The sequence below is a fragment of the Vipera berus genome, assembly GCF_964194415.1.
Source record: "Vipera berus genome assembly, chromosome: 1".
NCBI classification, from domain to species: domain Eukaryota; kingdom Metazoa; phylum Chordata; class Lepidosauria; order Squamata; family Viperidae; genus Vipera; species Vipera berus.
In genome coordinates this window covers 85,875,609-85,893,847 of record NC_138202.1, presented here as the reverse complement: position 1 = coordinate 85,893,847, position 18,239 = coordinate 85,875,609, and the positions used below count along the sequence as shown (strand labels likewise).

The window sequence follows — 18,239 nt, the reverse complement described above, 5'->3', positions numbered from 1 at the left end:
ATCAGGCACACCAATAACACAAAAAATATCAGGAAAAATAATAATAAATTTATTAGAATGTAATATTTAATACTCGGCACTGTAGCCACAGAAATTTAAAGGTAACTCAATTCACATAGTGCTGTTTTCTCTTTTTTCCCTGTAGCCCAGGCTCTCCCGGGGCACAACCACATGATGAAAGTTTTATCCCTTTTTTAGATAACCCCATGCATGTAAACAGATGCTTAAATCACACGGTTGTGGCCACTATCTTGAAATGGTACAGATTATGGAGTAGGCAGCAAGATATATAATTCTAAAGAGATGGAAGTATTTTCGTCCTCTTCAAGTGTTAAGTGAAATCTTATGATAGTTTCATACTTTCATAATAGTAAAGTTGGAAGGGACCTTGGAGGTCATCCAGTCCAACCCCCTGCTCAGGCAGGAAACCCTATACCATTTCAGACAAATGGCTGTCATGTCTCTTCTTAAAAACTTCCAGTGTTGGAGCATTCACAGCTTCTGGAGGCAGGTTGTTCCACTGCTTAATTGTTCTAACTGTCAGGAAGTTTCTCCTTAGTTCTAGGTTGCTTCTCTCCTTGTTTAGTTTCCACTTAATGCTTCTTGTCCTGCCTTCAGGCGCTTTGGAGAATAGCTTGACTCTTCTTTGTGGCAGCCCCTGAGATATTGGAACACTGCTATCATGTCACCCCTAGTCCTTCTCTTCATTAAATTAGACATACCCAATTCCAGCAACCGTTCCCTATATGTTTTAGCCTGCAGTCCCCCAATCATCTTTGTTGCTCTTCTCTGTACTCTTTCTAGAGTCTCAACATCTTTTTTACATCGTGGTGACCAAAACTGGATGCCGTATTCCAAGTGTGGCCTTACCAAGGCATTATAAAGCGGTATTAACATTCACATGATCTTGATTCTATCCCTCTGTTAATGCAGCCTAGCAATAGCTTTTTTTTTGAGCACTGCTGACTCATATTTAAGTGATTGTCCACTAGGACTCCAAGATCCCTCTCACAGTTACAGTTATGATCAGTGATATGTCACTCAAATATGTATTAGTATCAATTCAATAGCATGCTAGTGCATAATGCTATGGTTGTATCCACTGATATATACTACTCTGGTTCCATCAGCTGGTTCTTTCCACAGGGAACACCAGCTAACAAATAACAGATGTTATGTATTAGTATCGCTGCCCACTGGTGGAGTAGACTGAGTTACACAGATTCTGGTAGGAAGTTTTTCAATAATCCAAACAAAGGCTTTTGAATGTAAATGGAGAATTAGCTAAAATAATCCTACATCTGTTTATAGAATCATCCAGTTTATAATACTCTTACCATATGCAACTTTGGATCCAATCTCATAACAACATAATATTTGTTTACTTCAGTGATTTTGTACCAATAAACACTTCATGCCATATCTAATATAATAATTGGAATAATTAGAATCAAATAGCAGAAACTAAAGAAAAGTTGAGTGGCATTATTACCTAAATTGTAGTACTTAGAAACAATGTACTTTCCCAATTTATGAATATTTTCATCTTTCCAATTTTCAGATGAAAAATGTATTTAGATGAGTGACAGATAAAAAATTGAATATCATAATTTACATCTAATGGTGGCATGCTGTTACAAACATTGGATAAGATAAGAATTAAGTGCTACAGCACAAAGTCAAAAATAAGCTAGAGATTCAAAATAGTTCAAAAACTTGAATATGGTTTAAAAAAAGGTTTCGGTTCCTTCTTCCCAAAATGGCAATCGATTCAGTAACTCATTTTAAAGAAAAGTTAAAAAAAAGGGGGGGGAAAGGGGGGGGAAGAATCTGCAAAGAAAGCATAATGGCGTTCTTTGATATTAAACTATGATTTATTATAAATCGTGGCTTCTCAAGATAAATATGGAGCCAGCTATTAGTACAAAAATGAGGTGATTGTGTTAACATAAATGAGGCAGAGGCATTGCAAAGGGAAAGAAAGCATGTTAAAAAAAAAACAGCTTTTGTAACTTATGCTAATAAAAAAAAAAACAGCACCACAAACAACTGGTATAGCACACTACTGAAAATTTCCCCCAAAATGCACTACAGAGGAAAACTACCAGCAGTATGCGATAGGCCAGGGTTCGGCAACCTCGGCTCTTTTATGACTCGTGGACTTCAACTCCCAGAATTCCTGAGCCAGCTATGCTGGCTCAGGAATTCTGGGAGTTGAAGTCCACGAGTCATAAAAGAGCCGAGGTTGCCGACCCCTGCGATAGGCTGTTGTGGTGGCAGAATCCTGCATGCACAAAACTGATGGGAAACTATGTTCTCAGTGGCTGACCAAATCGCAGTGGAGGTTAGGAGTGGAGGGGGAAGGGACACCAAGCGCTCATCAGGTTTAACCACATGGGGATGACGGTGGGGAACAAAACAGAAAAGTCATGCTTAACCCAATAGAAAATGCAAAATTAACTTAACAGCCAAACACATAGGAAGATAAATAATTCGTCATATTAATGCAATATAAACACAACTTTAAAATGTGCTCTCTCATCTGCCTTTAAACTGATGTGGCCAACGTACAAGCACATTTGTGAAGGCTAGCTAGCACCACTGAATGCATGGCATGTAATTTGCCACCCTATAAAAACACCGTATCCATTTGAGGGTTTATTTTTTATCTATTTCCTTCTCCTATTGACAGAATGCCAAGACTTCAGTTCTATTTAATGGGAAAGAAAGCAAGTACACAACGAATGGGATTTAGGGCTGTACAACCCTTCAGGTTTGAGTCTAGAGATATTTACAGCGAGCAGTCAAACAAACATTGTACTCGTCTGTTACCCTTTATAGTAGCTGTGTCATTTCCTGGTGGTTCCTGGTTGCCCTTCACAGACTTTAAAGAGAAGCAGACAAATGTTATATCTGCCCCTCTGGGCATACTGAAGCACTTTTTCGGAATTGAAACTGAAGTATTCCACAGGTCTGTCAATAGTTAAGAAAGGGTGTTCAACATGTGGTAACAACCATTTTTGTTTATATTAGTACTGTGGAGTCACTTTAAATATTAATCCATTTTTTAAAAAACTAACCTACAGCAAAGTAACATGCCATATTGATCAACTCATGTAAAACGAGTTAACTTGCTGAATTAACATATTTAAATAATGGGAGATTTTAGGAAAAAAATACAAATGTTGATGGACATCTCTGTTACAATACCAATGTTTGTTCAGTGTGGCCTAAAATAATTTTAATATATGCAAACAAAGCAATATTCCAACAAAATTAAATTCTGTAAATTCTGAGCACCTTTGAGTGATAAATCAGCTGCCTACATAAAGCCTTCAAAGGTACCTTAAATAATTCAAATGTTTAATCAATGTGTGCAGAAAGTACAAAGCACATTAAAGAAAGAAAATTTAAAGAAAAATCCTTTTTGTGTTCCTAGCATCACAAGAATAAAACAGAACATAGTATTAGATTAAAACTATTGTTATTTTAGTGTTTATTATAGAGTAGTGGTCAAAATTGTGGAAACCTTTTGGGAAAAGTGTATTTTTGAGGTTTGATGGCTAACAACACCACTTACTTTTTGGAGTAGTACCATAAAATTATATATCGATGGAAATATAATCAAGAATGTCATGCAACAAAGTTTGTTTAATTATCTGTACTGTATTCTATGAAATGTTATTTATTTATTTATTTATTTATTTTAATTCCATTTATATCCCGCCCTTCTCCGAAGACTCAGGGCGGCTTACAAGCTTAGCAATAGCCTTCATTCTATGTATATGCCTGCTTATTAGGGCTTTCACACACCCCCTAAGCGGCATTATTACAAAGTCAGCTTAATTGCCCCCAACAATCTGGGTCCTCATTTTACCTACCTCGGAAGGATGGAAGGCTGAGTCAACCTTGAGCCTGGTGGGATGTGAACCTGCACTAATTGCAGGCAGCTGGTGTTACTTAAGGAGGCATTAGCCCACTGCTATATATATTATATATTATATTATAGCCAAATAACCAGAAAAAGGAAGCACAATCTGCTCAGATTGATATCAGGTAGCTTTCCTTCACCTGATTGTAACCAATGAGCATGAATGTTTAGAGAGCCAATCAGGTGTCATCTTGTTTTGGCAATGAGCCAATTGGATCACTGTAGGATTCAGTTATTGATGTCATGTATTGAAGCTGAGAGGAGGACATTTGTCAGTGTGTTATGTGATTGCTATCAAGTTGGTTGGGGTTTTTTGTGTTCTTTCATTTAGTGAGCTTGTAAAACGTAATAAAATTAAAGTAATGGTGCAAAAAGTTGACTGATTGCCCAGAAAGTGGTGTAAAACAGTATTATTAAGTGAACAAGGCTACCGTTACAAAGAAATTAGAAGAAAAATTGGTGAAAACTTAATCAAAGGTGGCATTTCTACCATACACTTTTCCCAAAAGGTTTCCACATATTTTGGCCACTACTGTACTTTATCTGCACAATGCCAAGGACGTCTTATGAGTTCAGCTGTCCCAAAAAGACAGTACAAAAATTCTTTGCATTTAAATCTTTTCAATTTGTATGGTATTTAGCATTCTTATATTGATGCAGGTTTATCAAATAGTTCTGTTCCACATGCTACAGTATATGTAGTAATTACAGGTAATTGTAACTCTTTAAATCAGGTTGCAAGATAAACTAGGCAAAGGAAGATAGATGCTGCTAAAATGTCTCACTAAATGATTTTCACTAGATTGCTACAGTAAATCAAACATATACGCATGCATATATTTTTATACATTTACACATACTGTACATTGACTAAAAACTGCCACTGAGCTTTCAATATTTGACAATCCATCCAAGTGATGTAGTAACATTTCAAGCAATATAACTCACCTTCTCTCTCCTCCTCAATCTGTGCCATTCTTAGAGCCATAGCAGATTTCTCCTCTCTGATTTCATGGTGCAGATCCTCAGATTCAGATACAGCTTCTTGCCATTCCAAAAGCGGACTCTGTAATTCATCCACACTGCCTGATTCACTAGCCTGAACCAAGTTAAGTTAGGACATGAGAATAATTAATCAGTTCAATAAAACCAATAAACAGAATAACTGGGCAAACAGTAACTTGTGGATCGGATTAAAACTTATTTTGTTCTAACGCTGACTTAGAAGCCAATGTTCAGTACAGAAGCAGAACCTCAGTGCAAGAAGGACCTTTTCTAGCTTTGTGGCACTGGGAAACATACTGCTTGAGACATCACAATAATGTATTATTGAAATAATTAGCAACCATTATTATCCATATTCTATACAAATGTGTCTTTTTAGTGCCATGGTTGATTATTTTATTGGACAAATATGGAGTAAAGTTCTTTTTAACTACTCTGAATCTCCTATCGTTTAGTTTCATTCAGTACTTCTGAATTCTAGTTTTGTGATGCAGGAATCTGTTTTACTGCCAATCCAGTTTCTCTACACACGCATAACTGTATAAACATTTATAATGCTTTCTGTATAAACATTTATAATGCTTTCACTTTTTCTAAAGTCCCCCAAAAGTAACTTTTCATTATAGGACAACTAATCCTGACCCTAGAACTCTATGGATATGCTTTTTTACAGTTCAACAAAATCCTTAGGAAGTTGCATAATATTCCATATACAGTAATACATATCTCACTTATATTTAGAGCACTAGCAAACCAAAGTATACCCAATTCAAGGTGCTGGTTATTACCTATAAAGCCCTACATGGCCTGGGTCCGGGCTATTTGAGGGAACACCTGCTGCCGGCATCAAACGCCCTTCGCCCAGTGCGCTCCCACAGGGAGGGTCTGCTCAGGGTGCCGCCGGTGAGAGATTGCCGGCGGGTGACACCCAGGGATAGGGCCTTCTCTGTGGGAGCGCCTGCCCTCTGGAACCAGCTGCCGGTGGAGCTGAGGACTGCCCCCGACCTCCGATCATTCCGCCGGGGCCTGAAGACCTGGCTCTTTGAGCTCTCAGGCCCAGGCTGAGGAGAAATTTTTAATTCGGGTTTTAATGTATACAGGGTAATTTAATATCTTTTAATTGGTTTTTTAACTTTTGTATGGTGGATTTTTAATTCCCTGTAAACCGCCCTGAGTCCTCAGGGAATAGGGCGGTATATAAATGCAAATAAATAAATAAATAAAATAAATAAATTTAAGAAGAAGATAATATGTTATCCTGAAACATATTACTGTAAATTTGTTCTCCTCATCCCTGGATAAAGAGGTCTTTTGTATCCTTTTTGTGTCTTTGTTTGGTTTCCTATTTTTAAAGCTTTGCTGTTTTAATACAAAACTCCTTTCTTTAGGGAACTGGCAGATCTTGGAAACAAGCTTGTTCAGCCAGAGGAAAAACCAAAAGCAAACCAGATAAACGATCAAGAAAGATTTAAAAAACAAACAAAACCATTTTTTGAAAACAAGTGTCATGAAGCCACTTTTTGAGAACCCTTTTTTCAAAGGGTTCAAATATTTGCAGAATGGTATAGAACGGGGTAGGCAACCTTGGCTCTTTTATGACTCGTGGACTTCAACTCCCAGAATTCATGAGCCAGCCAGTTGAAGTCCACGAGTCATAAAAGAGCCAAGGTTGCCTACCCCTAGTATAGAATATTATGTCTACAGGCAGCATAGTGATTCACAATTTATCACAAATATTCCCATTATAGCAAATTTAAACTGCTTTCAATTTCTTCATTGTTATTTAACTACATAAAGACATTCAATATATTAATAATTAATACTAATGTTAAAGATATTCCCAACAAGGTAGACCTGTGAAGCTGCCCTCTTTGTAACTTGTTCAAGATCTGCCTGAAGTTTTCGCTGCTGTTCTTCATAGACTTCCAGTTTAGCCAAAAGTGCTTCTGTAATGGAAATTTTTTACATTATTCTATTCTTGTAATACGTCAAGGCAAGAAAATGTTAAGTTCAAATTTTCGGTGTATAAGAAGACATTTACATTAAAAACTTTTTGAGCTTAAAAAAAAATCTCCCTTTGAGTCAAAAAGAACTATTCCAATATCTTTGAGAATGGGTCAATGTTGTTATAACCATTCTGGAAGTGTTATTTCAAGCTCAAATTATTTCCGGAATAGTTGGTACAGCTTCAGAACACTATTAGTAAGGACAATGCATCTTGAAATAGGTGTTTTCAAGCTGAACACTTTTTGAATCTAAGACATTATGCACAGGTCTAAGTTCAAACTATAAGTACAGAAACATGGAAGCACAAGCTAAAATATCATCCGTATCTCTCTACTCGTGAGACCGCAAAGAAAAACAGAGAGTATTTTGATAGATCCTATATATCCCTTCTTGCAACAAATGAGCATCAGGACCAACTATAGCTAATGTAAGAATGAGGGAGAATAAGTTAAGCACACAATCAATGATTAACTGCCCTGGCTATTTAAAAAAAAACCTCTATTGTTTTCTTTTTAATTAGGTTTATTGCTGATTTTAAATTATTTGCTAAGGGCAAAATAGGAATTTGTAATATAATGATATTCTCCCTCAGGTAACTTTTGTCAGATGCCATAGCATGATATATATTTATGTTATTTATTTGCATTCCAGGCAAACTACTCACTAAGGCAAATCATATGCAAAAGCTCAAGTGCTTTTTTGAGCTTAAAGGCAGGATCAAATGTGGAAATGTAGGACTCAGAAAAAGGTGGTTATCTTTGTTGTTGCAATAAAGATTTCTGCGTCTATTTTATCTACAAATTTTACTCATTATACTTTGCAATTCATAAATAGAAAAATGAACAATTAAACGGAGACTATAACCATTCTTTTCTTACATCATTTTAACGTAGATATCTTTCAAAATGACAGTAACAGTTTATCATTATTTACCATTTTGAGTTTTATGTTCCAAATATTTGTGCAGTGTTGACTGCAGCTCTTCTTTTTCATTCTTTAATTCAGAAATCTGATCTTGTAAGGCAGTTATGCTGCTATTCATTGGTGTAACCTAGAATAAAATATCAATTTCTGGCAATTAAGAATATATGTAAAAAAAGAAAAGAAATTGAGGCTAAATCTGGTAACATCTCTGATACATTTATGTAATTTTGGAGATCTCATAATATAAACGGTTCCCTTAAGTTGCAGCAAAATTATACTATCAGTTCCATAGTTAAATTATTATTTTTACTACTCAACTTTTCAACTATAGTATTTTTTGAAGAAGCAACTTTTAATCAAAAAAAACACTTTATATACGGTATTATCATTTAAATAGAACTTTGGCATCTACATCACTAAAGCAGGCAAGTAAAATTAAATTATATATAAACATTCAACATACATTTTTAAGTTCATCTTCAAGTTGTCTGATTCTGGATTTGGACCATGCTTTCATCTTAAGGAATTTAGCTTCTGATTTGCTAGCCTCTTCTGTTTTCAGCTTTACTTGTACTTAAAACAAACAGGCAACTCTATCATTATTCAGAATTACAGCAACACTATTAATATAACATATTACTTGGTCTGTTTGCATAGGAGTGACATGTGCTTAGGAGAGAATTTTTTAAGACTTGCCCAAATGTGAAATACTAGTTTTTTATTGTTACTTAGGAACAAAATCTTGCCATATTAAACTATTCACATAACTACGAACATACTCTGGGGACAGCTAGGGAGGAGCCATTTAAACCTCTTCCTGCTAAACCAGGGGTAGGCAACCTTGGCTCTTTTATGACTCGTGGACTTCAATTCCCAGAATTCCTGAGCCAGCTGGCTCAGGAATTCTGTGAGTTGAAGTCCACGAGTCATAAAAGAGCCAAGGTTGCCTACCCCTGTGCTAAACAAACTTTCCAAGCTCCACTGACTCTCTGCTCCTTCCTCCTGGAAATTCAGACTACATTCCACCATAAGCTATATGCACTGCCAAAACTCCGCTTTGGTAGACCCAAGAGGTCTCCCCCAAGATCACACTATTAAATTTGTCAGTAAACTTTGGATTATGGAAAAAAAGTCTACTTTATAAAATAAACAGTAAAATATTAATTCTCTATTAAAGGTAACACATTAATCATTAAAGGGATCATTGCTCCACTATCATGCCCATTAGGAAATTCAGAAACTGAAAGATTTGTTTGAAGAGATCTAAACCATCTACTCTACACAGGATGGAGAAGAAATAGCTGCACTTTATCTTTAGTGCTACTGCACTGAAAAACCTGTGTAAAAAGTGTCCACAACGGTGGCTCACAGCACAATTTTTCATCCTCAAAAGATAACTGTAATGCTAATAAAAAGCGGGATCAACTATTCAGTGTAGTAAGCAAGAGGTTTTAAGGGTTGTTTTCCATTATGTTACCTTCTAAATGTTCCAACTTTTGCTTAATAATAGCATCCAAATCAACGGCTTGATCCAAATTACTTTCATGTCTGGAAATTAATTCATCCATTTTTTTCTGTAGCTGAAGCAGTGTTTGATCTTTTTCCTGAAGCTCTGTTTCATGTGTTTCTTGTATCTCCTGAAGATCAACATTATACTTCTCTCTGGTTTTCCTCACTTCATTCTCATGCTTCTCCATCATATCTCTCAGCTGGGCTCTCATTATGTGCTTTTCTGCATCTAGTTTGGACTGAAGATTGTCTTTCTCTGACTCAAGGCGGTTCAGTTGTTCCTTCATTTCCTGAATTAAAAGAAGTTCAGACAATAAAACTGCAAGCTTCTTTAATTATATGCACAATGGTTCCCTTAACATGTGCAAGCACAGAGAGATGTGTCCTGCCTCACCCTCTGTGAAAGGGGAAAAAAAAGAGTTCCCCAAACCCATGGAAGATCTTTCATTCCGTTGAGGATTCTCACGGGTAGAAGATAAGAAATGCTGAGCTCCTGAGAAAGAAATCTATTTCTCCCTTGTATTTTAAAAGGTTATAAGCACAGTGCTCAATTAACTTTGAAAGATGGGTGGCTAAAACAAATTGGAATAAATAAAAATACTTTTCTGCAATATTGCAGGGGAAGGTGAAAGACTCAATGAGCAGCATATGCAAAACACATGTAAGATACACAAAATTACAAATGGGTATTGTTGCTTCTTTTTGATGTATTGTTACTGTTTTGCATAAAGTTTGCAAATATCAGGATGAAGAACACGCTATGTCATTTTGAACAATACGGTAAGCACTGTGGTAAGATTCCTTCCTCACCAAAGTAAACCTCTGTTTTACTAAAGCAGCAGTATATGGGAAGAGATAAGTGTCCAAATTATAGCAAAAAAAATAATCAGAAGTTTAAGAAACAGTTAAAACAAACATTATCTAAAATGCTCCCCATTTGCATATTTTTCATCACTGTTCAGTTCATTTTATGATCTGCACCCATAAACTAGCAATGTAAGAATGTTAACTACCGCTGTTCAAAAAAGGAAATTATTTAAAAACTCATAAGTTAAGGTTCCCGTAGAAGCTCTTCAGGTTCTGACTATCACTATCTGCTTGTTATTCTTGTCATGGTTTAATCATTTTTTTAATCAAAATCAAGTGAGTTTTCCTTTTCTTTTAGCACTACCTCAACATTTACCCACTGTGGATAAAAAGTACAACATAAGAATACAAAATACATGTGATTAATCAATGCAACAAACTGCATTCTAATTTACAACTGCTATATTTTTTTTATAATGGGCAGTGCGGTGACTCAGCGGTTAAGACTCGGGGCTTGTTGGTTGGAAAGCTGACAGCCCAGGTTTGAGACCCGAGCACCACCCAACAGGGTGAGCTCTCATCCTCATCCCAGCTCCTGCCAACAAAGCAGTTTGAAAGCATGCAAATGTGAGTAGACAAACAGGTGCAGTGGGAAGGTAACAGCGTTCTGTGACATCATGCTGGCCACGCGGCTACAGAAATGTCTTCTTCAGACAGCGCTGGCTCAATGACCTTGATGAGCACTGCCCCCTATAGTAGGCAACGACCAGTGGAATAAAATCTTCAGGGACTCCTTTACATACATACATACATATATAAATAAAACTGTTGTTGTGGGATAAGATGTATGTATGTATGTATGTATGTATGTATGTATGTATGTATCTGTGTGTGTGTGTGTATCAACTTATCCCACAAGTTTTAACTATGTAATCTACTTCTTACTTTACCTTTACTTTACATTTACACACACACACACACATATATATATAACACAACTTATCCCACAACAACAGTTTTAACTATGTAATCTACTTCTTACTTTCAGTTGTTGGTCCTTGCCATCCAGTTCTTGTTGCAACATGACTATCACCTGTGTCCTTCCAAGCATGACTTCTTCCTTTTCATGTAGCTTCTGCTTTAAGGCTTTCAGTAACTATTACAAAAACATACATATATTCATTGCTAAGTAATGGAAAATAGCAACTTCATTCTGGAAATGATAACACTCACCATCCTGAAGTGTTTTCTTGTATTGCCACTTATTCTACAGGAATAAAATCTCATATTTGTAGGACATCACAGGAATCAGACAAGTGCTCAATATCTATGCAAAGTAATCTAGAACCAGTAACTATTGAAGTCAGAAATAATTGAATATAATTATTTCTACTAGGCTGTCTTTTAAATACTATACAAGTTTGCCTAGACTGCAAAATTGGGGGGAAAAAGCAGAAGAAAGCACAACCAAACCTTTTTTTAACCCTGAAAAAACCTGCAGGGCTATAGTCACAAGGTGAGCTCAATTTAAGAACATGTATACCTTTAGATAAATTTAACCTTTTTTCAGATGTAACCCGTTTGTAAAATTAAATTGGCAATGTGACCACAAAAACAAACAAACAATTAGGGATACCAAAAATCAACTTGGGATTCCATTCGCAATACTGCTAAATAAAATACATTTTCTCTACCTGTTCTAGATCAGCGCTAGCATCAGATTTTGCAGCCACTTTAAAAAGTTCTTGTTCATGTTTCTGGGCCAGTCTCATCAACTCTTTTTCCTTTTCCTGGATAATATTTTGAAACATACGGATCTAAAAAATAACAAGACCAAATATTTCCATCAAGCTGAGTCACACATAATCATATAAATTAACATTCAGTTCTTACTAATTCATAATACTTCAGTGGAAATGGAGCATGGTTGAAACAGATCCTTAAATAACTCTTGAGTAACACCCATCTAATTTATTAATCACATCCACTTTACACCTGATAATATCTAAGAAAAAGGGTAAAATCTACATACTCTTATTGCCACGGTCAGGCAAATCTTAAATTGTATATTTTGTAAATTTATTATTAAATTTATTTGCCGCCCCCCCCCCATCTCACCGTAAGGCAAATACATTATTTTGTACTGAAGACCTACTTACATTTTGAGTATACATGGCTTCTCTTTCCTGAAAATGCTCCTTCTCTTTATTTTGAAAGCTTTTAAGATTTGCAATTTGTTCTCGGAGGAGGCTACATCTTTCTTCACTGTCCCCAACTTTCCTGGTAAGGTTCTGAACTAGAATTTGCATGCTCTGCAATGAAGCCTCTTTTGTGGAAATCTGCTTCTTTGAAGTTCATGGGGGGAAAAAATATAACGAGACAAACAAGAGATTGGTATTCCCAGCTATTTCTCAGGTTTATTGTGAAAGCAACAGTGCAGTCAATTCAGAATGTTAATCAAACTGTCCAACTTGGTGGGAAATAAAACAACACATACATGTTCCCAGTTTAGTTATACCTTTAATTCATTGTTATGTATTAGCATTTCTTTGGCATCATTAGTTGATCCACAGGCTAGCTGCAAATCAATTATGTAGGCTTCTTTTTCGGCTAGTTTCTTTTGCTTCTCGGCAAGCATGGCATCTAGTTCAGCACCCCGTTGGTGTGCAGCATCCAATTCAGCAATCTGCAAGCAAAGCCACTATTCCATCAGAAATATTTTATTAGCATCAACAGTTTTTTGTACCCTTTCATCCTTTAAAAGCAAGCCTTTTCATAGTAATCAACAGATATGAAAGGAATAGCCACCAGTTTCACAGCCTCCACCCCACCAGCTTTTAAACATGTCCAATAGATATTCTTATTCCCATTAAGTGTGCCCTGGATTCCAGCCAGACCTATAATAATTCAATTATACATATCTCAGGATTTTATTAACATATTTTGGTATAATGATTTCATTACTGTAAGCCATCCTATGAGGGTTTGTTTTGCCCTAAAAATACGGCCTAGAATACTTAATTAATTAGATATCTATCATACTAAAATTACATTCTATTATTTTCTCTCATTAAACCTCTTTTTTCCCCACCCAAACGTTGGGTTGACCTACATACGTATAAAAAAGGCACTTGTGTAAGGTATCTGATTCTTACTAAGAAGATACCATTTATTTGTCTTACAGGTAGACCTTGCTTACTGCCTGTCTTGCAGCAATCATTTGAAGTTACAACAGTACTGAAAAACAACTGTACGAACAATAGCCACATTTATTAGTTTTGTAGCATCCCTCACTGACATGATCGCCATTATAGTCAGTAATATATCTGTTTGCTATCCTCTGTCTATTTGTTCCCCACTTCCAGAAAGAAGACTGGAGAAGAATGGATTGCAAAAAAAAAGCAGGCAGACAATTGAGATTACACATAGAAAGAAATGTGTAGTGTTGGCATGTCCAAACACTACCCTCTGCAGAACAGAAAAACGTCTTACACAAGCAGGGGAAGGGAGGGGAAAAAAACCCAAATAATCTCGATAGAAAATCTCTTCTGACCCTTTTTTTTCTCCCTGCCCCACAGCCCAGAATGGAGATACTAGAGAGAAAGGAATTCCAAGATTTGGCTGCATGTGTAGCACACGTGTGCCTCCCATCCCCAAGCAAGTTCAGGACTGCCAATACCACCATATTCCTGTTCATGTGTAGTCCGCATTGTGTGTCTGTAATCCCTTCCTCTCCAATGAATGTAAATACAAACATTAATTCCTAATTTGTCAATTACTCCATGGCCAGGAGGAGCAGTCCAAAGGGTAGGAGAGTGGGACAAAAGAAAGCAGAGTCACATGAATTCCCACTTACTGACCACTTTGCTTAATACTAGAGCTCCTGGTCCCAGTTCTAGATGCTAAAATAGGGCTATCTGTATTTCATTCTCAATATTACTACCTAGGAGAGTATCTGGCTTTGAATGTCTGTTCTATTAGCATATCACTTCTATCAATTATGCAAATGATGTAAATTGACACAAATGGTGTAATTTACATCAGATGAGTAATGACTTCACTATGCAAATGACACATTGCTGTGGTTATCCTAAAACTAAGATCAATTTAACTGCCACATGCAGATAGCTTTGAATGTAACAGATTTGTCCATTACTTCAGGATATACTCAGAAATTTTGTCTGTGACATCCAAACACTGCAAAATGGCAGTCACTGAAATAAAGGTTTTACAATACTATAGCATTTCAGGCAACAGAGTAGAAAAGGATATTCTATAACCAATTAAAGTATTTAATTTAAAAATAGAATTCTGCTTCACAATAACTAAGTGTCTAATATTTTAATATTTCAATCCTATACATTATTATTCCGATGGAATGGGATTTACTTATAATAATAATAAAGTTGGAAGGGACCTTGGAGGTCATCCAGTCCAACCCCCTGCTCAGGCAGGAAACCCTATACCCCATTTCAGACAAATGGCTGTCTAGTCTCTTCTTAAAATCTTCCAGTGTTGGAGCATTCACCACTTCTGGAGGCAGGTTGTTCCACTGGTTAATTGTTCTAACTGTCAGGAAGTTTCTCCTTAGTTCTAGATTGCTTCCCTCCTTGAATAGTTTCCATCCGTTGCTTCTTGTCCTGCTTTCAGGCGCTTTGGAGAATAGCTTGACTCCCTCATCTTTGTGGCAGCCCCTGAGATACTGGAACACTGCTATCATGTCATCCCTCGTCCTTCTCTTCATTAGACTAGACATACCCAATTCCAACAACCGTTCCTTATATGTTTTAGCTTCCAGTCCCCTGAAATATATAATGTAAAGCACGGGTCCCCAACCCCTGGTCCATGGACCGGTACCGGGCCGCGGCATGCCAGCAACTGGTCTGCACAAACAAGCAAAGCCCCATCTGTCGGATGCAGGCAGAACACAAAACCACGCACCCTCCAGAACTGGTGCCCAAAAGGTTGGGGATCTCTGATGTAAAGCAAACTTTTTCTGCTTTATAGGTTGCAAGAGACCTAGGTCAAAATACAGAGAAATTATAGTAACATTCTTTTTTCATCAATAAAAAACAAGAATGTTTCAGCTCTACGATCAGCAACTTTAGACAAATTTCAGAAAATACATCCTTTACATAGTAGCACCAACACTCAAGATAAAGAAATAAACTCGTACAAATTTACCTTTTGTTGGAGTTGTTCATTTTTTTGGGCATTCAGTGTTTCTAGTTCTTCCACCTTCTTCCTGAGCACCAATATTTTTCCACGACTTGCAGCAGCACTATCTTGATCACTCTGAAAACATACATTTAAAAAGTTATCTTCAAATAAAACAAAAAATAAAAGGTTTAGAATAGTCACATTCCTGGCAGGCAGTACTATAGCAGAAATACTTTTTTCAATTAAAAAATAATAAAACATGCTTCAGAGTTCTTTTTTAAATTTTAACCTGGCTAGGGCATTTTTTTTAAATGCAGAGCAGAATTTGAGGTGTGAATAAAAAGTATTCAAAATAGGATACTTTTGTTTGTGCCCTAAAACAGAATTTTATTAGTTTATCAAAGTATCATATAAAATACAAAAATGCGAAACAAAATAATAGGAAAATAAGAGATGGAAAAGGGAAGGGCAGAAGGGAAAAGAAAAAGCATTGATTTCTGACTCTTTTTGGTGCAGCAGAATAAGGTAATAGCATAAAACCTCCTAATTCAAATATAAAATGTTCTATCCCTCCTCGTATTTTGAGATAGAAAGAAATGGAAGATTTATTTAAAATTTTCTTGAATTTTAAAGATTTGGACAAGATAGGCACACTCCAGATTCCTTAAACGCTGCCATCTTATTACAGGGCCTTTACCACTGCAGAATGATTTCTAACAAACTAATTCTAAAACATAGCTACTGAATTAGATTTGAAACTAACGCCAGTTGCAAGTGGTGCTAGTTTCAGACTTACTTCAGTAGCTATGTTTTGGAATGCATCCGCTGTTCTCCTGGTTGCAATGAAGTAAGAGAGTTGAGGGTGGGTGCAAAAAAAATATTATATTCACATGTCAAACGAAACTTAGTAAGATTTACAAATAGCTCATTTAAAAGGAGAACACACAAACAGGGTGGCACTTATTTTTAAAACACATTTCTAGAATTGTGTTGCACTGATTCGAAGTATACATACACCTAAATACACCTGGAAAATCAGATATAAAATTAACCCTGATCAGTTTTCAATCACAAAGTTGCCACCGTGCAATTCAACAAGCAATCTATCCTTTCAGTTGCAGTTAACTACAGGTAGTCCTGGATATACGACTGTAATAATAATAATAATAATAATAATAATAATAATAATAATAATAATAATAATAATAATAATAATAATAATAATAATATAAGTAGTAGTAGTAGTTGGAAGGGACCTTGGAGGTCATCTAGTCCAACCCCCTGCTCAGGCGGAAACCCTATACCATTTCATACAAATGGCTGTCCAGTCTCTTCTTAAAAGCTTCCAGTGTTGGAGCATTCACCACTTCTGGAGGCAGGTTGTTCCACTGGTTAATTGTTCTAACTGTCAGGAAGTTTCTCCTTAGTTCTAGGTTGCTTCTCTCCTTGACTAGTTTCCATCCGTTGCTTCTTGTCCTGCCTTCGGGTGCTTTGGAGAATAGCTTGGCTCCCTCTTCTTTGTGGCAGCCCCTGAGATATTGGAACACTGCTATCATGTCACCCCTCACCCTTCTCTTCGTTAAACTACACATACCCAATCATATGTCATGACAGCCATTAAATGAGAGGGCCTAACTGAACGAACCCCCACCCCCTTGCTCTCCCTGTTAAACAAATCCATCAGTTGTTAAACAGAGCACGAGGTGCACCAGGGATGGGTGAGGCAAAGAGGTCTAGCACAGGCCGAAGCCCACCTGCCTGGGCATTCCAAGGCCTCCCTCACCCCAAGACACCCCATGCTGCGTTTCCCTCCCTTTGGCTACCTGCTGGTCTTTTCCTTTCCCCATCGGGTCCCCTTAGGCCTTCCCTCCCCCCACTGAGTCTCCACAGGCCTTTTCTCCTAATAACCACGCTGGACAAGATTAATACACCAACTGTAGAAGAACTTGTTAGGGAAAGCTGCCTTGTAATCTATATTATTTTTAAGGATAGAACTCACTCTCTTTTGACCAGATTTTCCATCTTGTACTGCATTTCCTGGTATTTGCTTCTTAAGTTCTTCTAATTGTGAAGTTAATGATGCTACTTTGGCTTTGTTCTGAAGTTTTAATTTGGAGATCTTGGTGTCAGAAGCTTCTTTTTCTTCCTGTAGAGTATATACATTATTTTAAAACAAAATACAATTTGCAGACATAATTTTAATTACAACCATGCATATCAATATCTAAATAGATGAAATATAAAAGTATACATTCCTTTGAAATAACTTTCAGGACAGGTGAAATCATATACTATAGCTACCTATTTAGAGAGGATAATTTTAACCATAGCAAAACAAAGATAATGACAACAACTGCAGAGGGACACAAGATGTTTAAAATCAACGAAGAGTGAATTGAATTAGTTCAAGAATTTTTCTTCCTTGGATCAAAAATAGTTCACAATCACAATTCTATACCAGAAATCAAACGGAGGATAACCTTAGGCATTGCTTAATATGAATAAGATCTGGAAAAGCAGAGATACTGATATAAATACAAAAGTCAGGCTTTTTTAGAGCAATAGTCTTCCTTATAATGATGTATGGGCGTGAGCTGGACACTAAGAATGGCTGATCGAAGAAGAATTGACACCTTTGAACTATGGTGCTGGCGTAAATTATTTTTGTATACTATGAACAGCCAGAACAACCAACAGTGAGTGTTCTGAACCAGCCAACTACCGGCCTTGTAATAAGGCAAACCCCTGTTCAAGCAGTAGAGACTGGAGAGCGTCTGAGGTTGCAAAGCGTCTGCCAAGTTTAATTCACAAGCAAAACAACAGAACAAGAAACACAGGAACTTGAATCCTCAAGCGGAAGGGTTGCTTTCAGCAACCAGCCCCTCCCCAAACACTC

The 18,239-nt window shown here is 36.7% G+C and overlaps 1 protein-coding gene across 1 annotated transcript in view; it reads right to left on the bottom strand.

Moving 5' to 3' along the window:
- The window catches only part of LOC308674513 (uncharacterized protein), a 55,641-nt gene that overhangs the window by 30,207 nt on the left and 7,195 nt on the right, over positions 1 to 18,239 (bottom strand). Inside the window, exons 4-14 of the mRNA XM_081339049.1 lie at positions 17,343 to 17,489; positions 15,368 to 15,478; positions 12,702 to 12,869; positions 12,343 to 12,528; positions 11,878 to 12,000; positions 11,226 to 11,339; positions 9,345 to 9,666; positions 8,331 to 8,440; positions 7,877 to 7,994; positions 6,791 to 6,882; positions 4,880 to 5,030 (exon numbers count right to left, since the gene is read on the bottom strand). Coding sequence (XP_081195175.1) covers positions 4,880 to 5,030; positions 6,791 to 6,882; positions 7,877 to 7,994; positions 8,331 to 8,440; positions 9,345 to 9,666; positions 11,226 to 11,339; positions 11,878 to 12,000; positions 12,343 to 12,528; positions 12,702 to 12,869; positions 15,368 to 15,478; positions 17,343 to 17,489 — 1,642 coding nt within the window. The remainder of the gene's footprint in view (positions 1 to 4,879; positions 5,031 to 6,790; positions 6,883 to 7,876; positions 7,995 to 8,330; positions 8,441 to 9,344; positions 9,667 to 11,225; positions 11,340 to 11,877; positions 12,001 to 12,342; positions 12,529 to 12,701; positions 12,870 to 15,367; positions 15,479 to 17,342; positions 17,490 to 18,239) is intronic.